The sequence below is a fragment of the Kogia breviceps genome, chromosome 3, assembly GCF_026419965.1.
Source record: "Kogia breviceps isolate mKogBre1 chromosome 3, mKogBre1 haplotype 1, whole genome shotgun sequence".
Classification (NCBI taxonomy): domain Eukaryota; kingdom Metazoa; phylum Chordata; class Mammalia; order Artiodactyla; family Physeteridae; genus Kogia; species Kogia breviceps.
Window position 1 is genome coordinate 38595465 of NC_081312.1, and position 12178 is coordinate 38607642.

A 12178-nucleotide genomic window follows, 5' to 3' on the forward strand; every position below is an offset into this window, starting at 1 on the left:
GAATGCAAGTCACCTTCTGAAGAACTGGGTTATGAATGTCTAAAGAAATATAAGACAAGGGTTTTTTGAACTGTACATTATAATCACCTGGAAAGATTTTGAAAATATAGATTCTCTGGGAACCCACACAAGATGAATTTAATTATTTTCTGGCATGGGGTCTGAGTATGAGTATACTTTATTTTTTAAAACTTCTCCAGAAGATTCTAGTTTGTAGCCAGATTTAAGAAATACTGAACTCAAGAGTGATTTCATTCCATCTCTAGAGGAGACATTTTACATTTTTCCAGGATGTTGAGTGAGGCTGACTTGTCTATTAACACAGTGTGTAGGGCCCACATGATGTTTGAATTTCTACTAATAGTAGAAGGAAACAATGAACTTTTAGGTAAAATAATTTTGAATATATAATATTAATTTATTCATCTTTGTAAAAATACAGTTGTAAAATATAATTTTTATTTTATTATTTTTAAGGAGGAAGGGGTCTAAGAAGGCAAAAATACCCAGGACCCATGAAGGTCCTAATGTACCCTGGCAGTGAGTTTATTTTCTAAGTATGATTTCTTTGTGCTCAAACTATAGACTGTGGTAAAATATTAACATTGAATATGAATGAAATTTTCATGTTTAACACAGTGAAATTAGAATGAATAGATCAGTGGTTGAAAAGTGAAAGAGAGGCCATGGTTCTGTATGATTCTGTGTATGTAATGCTTTGTCTCAACATGAAGCTTACCTGCCTATAGGATAATTTGTTGCTAAGTAATTTAAGACCTTATGGGAAAAGTATGACTGGGGCACTGATAATGAGGATAAATATGTAAAAATCTTTATAAATAGTTCTTATAGCTCCCAAACGTAAAGCAATAATTATAATATACACCTAAAGAGCATATCAGTGATGTTTTTCACATTTCAAAATAGCAATGATTATATTATATTATATGCTTAATTTTCAGTTATGTAAGTTCTATTTATGAGAGACTTTTCAGGATAAATCTCTCTCAAGTTTCAAAAAATGCTAGTATACTTATTTTGCTTTGTAGCCTAAGAATTACATGCGAATGGGTATTTTTGTTTACATCTATTTGCACATTCACAAATTTAGTGCATTTATGATTTTAGAATTTGAACTTGTTGACTCCTACTTTCTGGGTCCTATTAGTCCTAGGGACACTAAATACTTGGATGCATAAGATGGTAAAGCTGCTGAAAATATTGTTTATCAAAGTCCCACTTACAAACCCCTTAATACATAGGTTTACTCAGCTTCAGCTTCATTGATGGCGTGAAGCAGAGGTCTCTGACCTGCTACTTCAACTCCTTTTCACAATTTCCAGGTTCCAGGTTCTAGAAGGAAGTGCTAAGTCCTGTGTTTGTTACCTTTGCCCAGGGTTGCCCAGAGCTCTGTTCTTGCTCTGTCATCTGCTTTTTCTCATTGTCTCTTTAATGAGACCTAATCAGAGTAAGTCAAGGTTCATATAACATCACATTGAAATTTTTCCATTTGTCGAAAAGGTATGGAGAAGCAAACCTGAATATTTAATTTTTTTTTTTTTTTCTAAAGGGAATTTGCCTCTGGGCAGGAAATCCAATATTCTTTTAAAGTCCTGATTGAAAGGAAAAAAGGGAAAAGCAGGTTATAACATTTACACCCCTGATATTGCTGTGCCAGTCATTAGGGCCCTAGCTGAGTCCCACACAACAGCAATATCAGCAACAGTGGGGCCCTGGGGTTCAGCAAGGCCGTCAGAATCAAAGTTGTGCTCCTTGAGGTGCCAAATATGTGAAGAATGGATAACGGTGAGTCATGCAAATAACAGTTGGGCAGTCAGTGAGAGATGTGTGATTCTAGGCAAGCCTGCCAAGTGAGTGTGCAGAACTTGCAGAAGTGGGTGTCCAGCAGTGCTGTGGATCAGTGTTGGTGCTGGGGGAGGTCATCGAGAGCATGGGACTGCAGGTTGACCCTTGAACTGGACCCAGGCAGTTGGAGGCTTCTTACCCCCACCCTTGTCCTTGGAATGTATACTCTGCTCACCATTCCCACAATGGGGGCCATTTTCAAGGATGCAGACTTGAGAGAGTAAGGTGTTGTTGAGACCTTCAGGTGTTGTTGTGACCATCAGTCACACCTGTATGTGTGACTGAACCCAGTTAAGGCTTCTGTATAAACTTTTAATATTTGGTAGGTGGGTTCAGAGATCTACTGGTCTTGTGGCTGCCCAATAAAAGCCTTGTAAGTAAGTTCCCTTGCATATTAAAACTGCCACCTATCAATCTGGAGTGGTCTGCCTCTTTCTTTGGTCTCTCCCTGCCCTCCATGTATGGGGGCCAGATTTTGAACCAACAGTTGGCCACTCGAGAGAAGGCCAGAGGGAATGGCAGACAGATCAATTTTGATAGAGTGATTGGACATGGAGTGACTTTGAACAAACCTTGATACAACTTAGGAGAAGAGGGAGATGAAATTACAGAGCTTGACTGGCCTTGAAACCCGGTGTCATGATTAATAGGCTGTGGTTTGGCTGCCAGTAAATTTGAATTCATTACTAACTGTGCAGAGATGTCCGGGTCATTATATATACATTTTCTCTCTTTTAGGTTCTTCAGCTGGGATCAGATATCCTTCCTCAGTACAAGCAAGAAGCGCCAAAGACGCCACCACACATTATTTTACACTATTGTGCTTTTAAAACAACTTGGGATTGGGTGATTTTAATTCTTACCTTCTACACCGCCATTATGGTTCCTTATAACGTTTCCTTCAAAACGAAGCAGAACAACATAGCCTGGCTGGTGCTGGACAGTGTGGTGGATGTTATTTTTCTGGTTGACATTGTTTTAAATTTTCACACGACCTTTGTGGGACCTGGTGGAGAGGTCATTTCTGACCCCAAGTTGATCAGGATGAACTATCTGAAAACTTGGTTTGTGATCGATCTATTGTCTTGTTTACCTTATGACATCATCAATGCCTTTGAAAATGTTGATGAGGTAAGTTTCTTTTTCTTTTTAGTACTTGAATCACATGTTTTGAGAAAATTAGGATAAAAGGAGTTTACAGATAATCCAAACTTCTTTTTAGACACCACTTTCAATCTTCATCCTACTAAACACTTGCCGTAAATTATCATAGTTGATTACCTTATAATTTTCATCTGCCTTTTTTTTCTTGATTTCTGGTTGAAAATACTGATGACTAGAAAAATGGCTATGGTTGGAGGTTGTGGTTGAAAGAGGTGGAGCAGAAGAAAAGCCACAGCATTTGGAGTCAAATTTGGTTTATGAACTAGATAATTGATTGAAAGGTGATGAAATAGATGTGAGTTTTGGGGTTTTTTTTGGGAAAACTGTGGCATTTTAAAACTCTGTGCACCCATAGGTGTTTTGACTCCTTCTCCTCCAGATAGCAGTGCTTGAGTTAACAAAAAGATAGAGAAAATTTTATGGAAGACAAATTCTTGAATTTTTGCCTTTTTGGTTTCTTTGTTATAGTTTTTGCTTTAAATTTTGTCTAAGTACATTTGTGGTTAGAGACTATATTGGATGACTTCCGATGTCTGGTCATATTCAAGATTCTGCTTATTCAATGTTATCTGCACAATGAGAAATACTTAAAACATGTATAATATCTTGGAGGACCATTTTATTCAGAGCTTCTTAGCTTCTAACCTAGGAGTGGATGATTTTCAATTGCTCCACGAAGGATGTATATAAATGAGTCAATATAGAATGTATCTATTATTAAAATATTTTCATAATAATAATTACAAACTTAATTTCCCTGAAGATTTTACTCTGTCCTCATAGACTGTTCAGATGGAAAATTCTGCACTACATTGTTGTCATTGTGTGTGTATTTGGGAGGTAGTTTGCAACTTTTCTCAGTAACTTTTTCCATAAAATTTCTGCATTCAATCAACTTTAATGATATTAAAAATATTTCCCTGAAAGTTAAGTATAGACATTGTATTTTGATGCTGTACATGTAATTGTTACTTTAAAAATTGGGGGAAAAAAAGGAATCGTAGTAATTTGTTTTCTAATTTTAGATTTTACCTACATCAAGCTTTTTAAGGTACATTTATTTCTTCTCTATTTACCTTCTGGAAGGGTTGAGAGGGGCTAATTTTGAAAATGCTAGTCATATGACAAGAAGAGAATAAGTAGTATTTATATGTTCACTTACTAAATGGATTAATATATTAAGATCAGTGCATTAAGATTTCCATTATTTAGAACATAGGCATAAAGATTCTAATAAAAATAATTAAAAGATTGGTTTAATTCATAGAAAAGTGAATAATTAAACAGATGACATAATAATAAATCATTTAATATACCATACAAATACCTGAAGAGATCCTCAGACTCACTAATATTAAGGAAAATGAAAAGTAAACCTACAAACTACACTGACATACCATCATTTACCACACACACTTGATTGGTGAGAAGGTGGCTAAGGATGTGCACTGCTCAGATCTCCTTTCATGAAAACCTGCTGCATGGAGCACAGTTTGGGGATTCCTGGAAGTGGCTCCTGGTTTGGGAAAGCCAATCATTAGCATCTCTCTGAAACTCAGCATTCAGTGATATCACACTATCACACTGGTAGCTTGAAACTGGCTACAATGGGAGTATTTACACCCAGAAAGTCACAAATGCTATGAATAAAAACTTTTCTTTAACTTTCTATGGAATTAGTTGTTAATCATTTACCAACACACCACTGAACACAGTTGACTGACACCTGCTATGGTTTTCTGATCTGCTGCAGGTCACACATCGAAGCCATATTTCCCCAGCATTGTGCCCAGCCAGTGACTAAGAAAGGTGGTAACGTTATGGTTAGTTTACTCCTGCTCAATAAAGAGCTCCTCTATTGAGCAACTTTTGCTCTGGGACTCCCCATTTACCTGTGCTGTGGTTGAGGCTCTTTCTACACAATTCTTCCTCCCCTCTTCACAGGTTTCAGACCTGCATTGTGGTCTGAAGGCTCCTCCCTCCTCCGTTTCTCCTTCATAGGCATTTATCTCAGTAAAAGTCTTGCATATCTAACCCTGACTTGGCATTACTCTGTAGGGGACCTGAACTGATGAAGCAAGGGGGTGAGGCCTCTCATACATTGCTCAAGGGAATGTTGGTAAAACTTCCATGAAGAATAATTGGCAATATCTCATTTTAAAAAAGAAAAGACACTAGGGGCAACCACTAGGGGCAATCCCCTTGTTTAAGGGATTCTTTGTTATTTGCTTCCATCACCAAAGAGCGAGCAAGATTATGTACCTACCTCTTGGTTTTTCAGTTTTAGGACTTGTCTTTGACTTCTCACTATGGAATTTGAAGTTTTAGCCTCTTTCTCCCCGCCCTAACTGTATATATGCACTATTTCCGTCACCTCATTCTCACAATATAGGTATACCATCCTTTTGGTTCCATAAATAGTAGGTATTTATATCATTACCACTACAAATATGCTATTTATAGCTGAACCTTCAACATGCTGTGATTACTTTTCCTTTTCTGCACTTTCCATTTTCCTGAGAGTTGGTTTTATCATTTGCTTAGTCTTATGTACTAATCACTAACTCAGTCGCTAAGCTCTATGCCAGTTGTCTAAATCTCCCTCCAGTACACTGATACAAGTAGTATTCTATCAACATCATTTTCTTAAACAGATCTCTCTACACTCTACCCTCCCACATGGACAGTTTGGCTAGCTGTAATATCCTAGGCCAGAGATAATTTCTCCTCAGATTTTGAAAGACACAGTGCCATTACAGTCTACCTTCTAATAATTCTCTTAAGAAACTTTAAGCCATTGTGACCTGTTTTCTCCTTCTGGAAATTTGATGTATCTTCTCTGTCCAGGGTTCTGAATCTTTCCAGTAATATGCTTTAGTGTAAGTCCCATTTTCATCAGTTTTGCTGGGCAGTGACTGAATAACCTTTTTCAATCTAGAAAAGCATGTCTTCTGTTTTGATTTTTTACTTATGATGATTTTCTCCATCCCTTACCCCACTCTTTTCCATTCTCTCTCTTGCTGGAACTCCTTTTGTTCTTATACCTACTAGACTTCTCTGATTCCTTTTTTCTTCTTTCCTTATTTTCCAATCCTTTATATTTTTGCTGTACTTTCTGGAAGATTTTTCTCAACATTATTTTCCAACTTTTCTTGTAACTAATAATGCTTTTTTTTTTTTGCTTAAAGTCTTTGGCTTGATACTAATAGAGCTAAACTAGCATTTGTATAGTATTTGATATATGTATTTCTATTATTTAACTTTTTATCATTCTAGATTATTATACTCTAGTTATGTCTTTTATAAATAGGCTGTACATTCTAAGAGTCTTTCTAACTGGGAAGTTTAGTCTATTTACACTTATTGTGATTAATTACCTTTTGATTTTCTTAGAGCATCTTATTTTCCGTTGTAAAATGCTTTTTCTTCACTTTTCTCTGTTTTTATTTTTGCTTCTTTTCTGCCATCTTTTGGATTGATTGAATTTTTAAAATCTCCTGGATTTCCTCTACAGGATTAGAAGTTTTTCTGTTAATTGATTACTCTTAATATTTTTAGCATCAGTATTTGACTTATGAGTATCTTTGCCCTTCTAAACAAATCTAGGGCTTCTGTTTACCTTCTCATCATTCAAACTAGTATTGTCTTATATTTTGGTTCCACATTATTTTTAACTTTCTCTTTCAATTATTAGAGGCCTTCTTTAGGACATGTTTGTTGTGAGTCTTTGGGATGGTGACTCTGGGTCTCAGTTTTCATACCTGTAAAAAAAGGGAAGGAATGCTTGACTTTTTTTACTTCACATAATGGTTTTAAGGAATAGATGGGAAAACAGATATGAATGATTTTTGTTTGTAAAATTGTGCATGTCTGAGGGGATATTATTATTTCATTTGTGTATGTCTGTTTCCTCAGCTTGGTGATAAGCCCAGTGATATTGAGGGATGTGTTCCATCTCCTTGGTAGTCCTTCATTGCTCTTAGTACATATTGGTGACTCACCGACCTGAAGCAATAAAGTGTTAGCAAGGTTTTAGTAGATTGTACAATAACATAAAGCAAAGTAGAACTTAAAAATGAGAAATTGAGCTAGTGGTGGCTTGGGAATAGGAGAGTATGAGTCTGAAGATCACAATTTAATCCTTTGACATGCTATGAGTGCAGAATGACTTAGAGGACTTAATAACACTTTTTGTATTCAAGATTGTCTCAGTCAACATGCTCTCTTAAGGCAACTTGATTTACTAGGAATTCATGAACTGGATATGACATTCTTTAAGAGAACTGTGAGGCTGGGAAGACAGAATCCATTAAAGGAAATAATTCTGTTTGAAAGAAGTACATAATGTAAATTACCTAGAAACCATAACAGGGGGTAAAAGATGTTATCACCAGGAATCCAAGGAATAGAAACAAGCTCTTTTGTAGTATGCATTTGAATACAGCTCTGGGAGGTTAGGGGGAACTGAATTATAATACATCAGAGAAAAATGGGGCAGCTGCAGGTAACACACAGTTTGGTAGCCTGAGTGGACTTAGGAAATGTGATACATGGGGAATTCAGGGGACAATGAGTGGTATTAGTAAGTGGTAAATTTGAATAAACTAGGTTAGAACAAATTGAAATTGGAAAAATGATCACTTATGTATTGTTTTAGGAGACAAAATGATTGGGCCAGTGACTGCTAAGTGGAAGTATTATAAATATTTTTAATTTCCAGGGAAGTTTATGGAAAATAATTTTCTAAATTATTATTTTCTTGAATTATGCTTGTCAAGTGGCCACATGCGTTGTTTCATTTTAGCATATCTGTTTACATAGCAAATTTTTATCTCTTGTCTAGTCATCAAAACAAGAATTGGAAATCAAAGAAGCTAATTATACTCATAGATTTTAGAGGCTTTTTGTCCCCTTTTGTGGAATTTCAGACACTCTACCAAGAATAACATTTTAGAAATTGCTATTTAATACAATTTGATCACCATTACTTTTTTATTAAAGCCTGTAGGTAATTGAAATAATGTTTGAGTGATATAGGTAAGGATTACATAGTATTTTTTTTGTTTTTAGTTTTACTAGTTTTAATCTTATTAAACCCATAGAAACATTGCCAAGTCTACCTTAGAACTGATTCATTTTTCTTATCAATGTGTTTGCTCAGCTGATAATAGACTTTTTTTAAAGAGCCGTTTTAGGTTCACAGCAAAATTTAGAGGAAGGTATAGAGACTCCCCATACAGAGATTGCCCCCACACATGCATAACCTCTCCCATTATCAACACCCCCATCAGAGTGAAACTGTATTGACATATCATATTGCTAAAAGTCCATAGTTTACAGTAGGCTCACTCTTGGTATTGTACATTTTATGGGTTTTGACAAATGCATAATGGCATATTGTAGTATCATACAGAGTAGTTTCACTGTCCTGAAACTCTGTGCTCTGCCTATTCATCCTTTCTTCTCTCCTAACCCCTAGCAACCACTAATCCTTTTATTATCTCCACAGTTTTGCCTTTTCCAGAAAGTCATATAGTCGGAATCATGCAGCAGGTAGCTTTTTCAGATTGTGACTTCTTTCACTTAGTAATATGCATTTAAGGTTCTTCCATGTCTTTTCATGGCTGATAGCTCATTTCTTTTTAGTACTGAATAATATTCCACTGTCTGGATGTATCACAGTTTGTTTATCCATTCACCTACTGAAGGCTATCTTGATTGCTCCTAAGTTTTGGCCATTATGAATAAAGCTGCTATAAACTTTTGTATGCAGGTTTTTGTGTAGGCATAAGTTATCAACTCATTTGGGTAAATATTAAGAAGCATGGTTGCTGGATCATATGGTAAGAATATGTCAGTTTTGTAAGAAACTACCAAACTATCTTTCAAAGTGGTTTTACCATTTTATGTTTCCACCAGCAATGAATGAGAGTTCTGGTTGGCACACATTCTCACCAGCATTTGGTATCATCAGTGTTTTGGACTTTAGCCATTATAGTAGATGTGTAGTGGTATCTTGTTGTTTTAATATGCATTTTTCTAATGATATATGAACGTCTTTTCATATGCTTATTTGCCATCTGAATATCTACTTTTGTCAGGTGTCTGTTCAGATCTTTTGCTCATTTTTAATGGGGTTCTTAATTTTCTTATTGTTGAGTTTTAAGAGTTTTTAAATATATTTTATTTTTTATTTATTTTTTTTCGGTACGTGGGCCTCTCACTGTTGTGGCCTCTCCCATTGTGGAGCACAGGCTCCGGACGTGCAGGCTCAGTGGCCATGGCTACGGGCCTAGCCGCTCCGCGGCATGTGGGATCTTCCCAGACCAGGGCGCGAACCCATGTCCCCTGCATCGGCAGGCAGATTCTCAACCACTGTGCCACCAGGGAAGCCCTTTTAATATATTTTAGATAATAGTCCTTTATTATTTGCAATGTCTTTTGCAAATATTTTCTCCCAGTCTGTAGATTGTCTTTTCATTCTTTTGACAGTATCTTTCACAGAGCAGTTTTTAATTTTGATGAATTCCAGTTTATTAATTATTTGTTTCATGAATTATGCCTTTGGTGTTGTATCTGAAAAATTATCACCATGCCCAGGGTAACCTAGATTTTCTCCCACATTATCTTCTCAGAGTTTTATAGTTTATGTTTTACATTTAGGTCTATGATCCATTTTGAGTCAATTTTTGTGAAGGGTATAAGGTCTGTGACTAGATTCATATTTTTTGCATTGGATATCCATGTGTTCTATCACCATTTGTTGAAAAAAACTATCTTTTCTTTATTGTATTGCCCTTGCTCCTTTGTCAAAGATAAGTTGACTGTATTTATGGTGGTCTATCTGGGCTCTCTATTCTGTTCCATTGATCTATTTGTTTATTTTTTTCCACCAATACCATACTGTCTTGATTACTATAGCCTTACTATAGTTGAGTGTCTTTCCTCTGATTTTGTTCTCCTTCACTATTGTGTTGGCTATTTTGCACAGTTTTTATCCCTCCACTTAATCTTTACAGTCAGTTTATTGATGTACACAAAATAACTTAATGGGATTTTGACCGAGATTACATTGTAGCTGTAGATCAAGTAGAGAAAAATTGACATCTTGACAATATTGAGTATTTCTGTCCATAAACATGGACTGTTGCTCCATTTATTTAGTTCTTTTTTGATTTCTTTCATCAGAGTTTCATAGTTTTCCTCATATACATCTTGTACAATTTTTTGTTAGATTTATATCTAAGTTTTTCATTTTTGTTGTGCTAATGTAAATGGTATTGTGTTTTTAAATTCCACTTGTTCATTGTTAGTATATAGGAAAGTGATTGGCTTTTGTATGTTGACCATATATCCTGCAAACTTGCTTTAATTGCTAATTAGTTCCAGGATTTTTTTTTTTTTCTGGGTCAAGTTGTTTGGATTTTCTGCATAGACAATTATGTTATCTGCAAACAAAGATAGTTTTCTATTTCCCCTTCCCAGTCTGTATATCTTTTATTTCCTTTTCTTTTCTTATTGCATTTGCTAGGACTTCCAGTATGAAGTTGAATAGGAGTGGTTAGAATAGACATTCTTTCCTTGTTCCTGATCTTAGTGGGAAAGCTTCTAGTTTCTAACCATTAAATATGATGTAATATGATATAAGCTATAGATGTTCTTTTACAAGATGAGGAAGTTCCTCTCTGTTCCTAGTTTTCTGAGAGTTTTTATCATGAATAGATTTTGCATTTTGTCAAATGTCTTTTTTTGCACCTATTGATATGAATATATGATTTTTCTTCTTTAGTCTGTGATGTTATGGATTCTACTAATTGATTTTTGAGCGTCGAACCAGCCATGCATACCTAGGATAAATCTTACTTGGCCATACTATATAATTATTTTTATATATTGTTGGATTTGATTTGCTAATATCTGTTGAGGATTTTTGCATCTATGTACATGAGAGATATTCTTTTGTAGTTTTCTTTTCTCATATTGTCTTTGCTTTTGGTATTAGGGTAATGTTAGCCTCATAAATCTGGATTAGGAAGTATTGTTTCTGCTTCTACCTTTTGGAAGAGATTGTAGGCAGTTGGTATAATTTCTTCCTTAAATACCTGGTAGAATTCACTCATGAGCCCATCTGGGCCTGGTGCTGTTTTTGGAAGGTTATTAATTTATTGAATCAATTTGTTTAATAGATGTAGTTCTCTTCAAATAATCTATTTTTGTATGTGTGTGAGTTTTGGCAGATTGTGTCTTTCATGGAGTTAGTCCTATCATCTAGGTTCTCAAATTTATGGGCATAGAGTTGTTCATATGATTCCACTTTGTTGTTGTTATTATTATTATCCTTTTAATGTCTATGGCATCTGTAGTGACATCCTCTCTTTCATTTGCCATGTTAGTAATTGTGTCCTCTCTTTTTTATTTTTCTTAGTGTGGCTAGAGGTGTATCAATTTTATTGATATTATCAAAGAAAAAACTTTTAAGATTTTGTTGATTTTCTCTACCAATTTCCTGTTTTCAATTTCATTGATTTTTGCTATATTTTTAATATGTCTTTTCTTCTTGTTACTGTGGATTTAATTTGCTTTTCTTTTTCTAGTTTGCTAAAGTGGAAATTTAGGTTATTGATTATAGTTTTTATTGCTTTCTAATATATGCATTCTAAGTTATATATTTTCCTCTAAGTACTGCTTTGCTGCATCCCACGAACTTTGTTAAGTTGTATTTTCAGTTTCAGTTAATTAAAAAAGCATTAAATTTTACATGAAATTTTCTCTTTAATCCATGTCTTGCTTATAAGTGTGTTGTTTAATTTCCATGTATTTTTGGATTTTCCAGGTATATTTCAGTTATTGATTTTTGTTTAATTTCATTGTGGTCCAAAAGCAGGTATTGTATGATTTCTGTTGTTTTAAGTTTGTTAAGATGTGTTTTATAACACAGGATGTGGTCTATCTTGGTGAATATTTTACATGACCTTGAGAAGAATGTGGGTTTTTGTTGTTGTTGTTGTTTTGCTGTTGTTGTGCAAAATAGTCAAAGATGTCAATAATAGCCAGCTAATCGATGGTGCTGTTTAGTTTTGCTCTGTCCTTACTGATTTCTGCCTGCAAGACCTGACCATCTCTGACAGAGGGATATTGAAGTATATGA

General features: G+C 35.0%; 1 protein-coding gene across 4 annotated transcripts in view; it reads left to right on the forward strand.

The window, feature by feature from the left end:
- The window catches only part of KCNH5 (potassium voltage-gated channel subfamily H member 5), a 325149-nt gene that overhangs the window by 64371 nt on the left and 248600 nt on the right, over positions 1–12178 (forward strand). For all 4 annotated transcript variants that reach the window (XM_067028368.1, XM_067028369.1, XM_059059059.2 and 1 more), the window contains exon 6: positions 2605–2997. In XM_067028368.1, coding sequence (XP_066884469.1) covers positions 2605–2997 — 393 coding nt within the window. The remainder of the gene's footprint in view (positions 1–2604; positions 2998–12178) is intronic.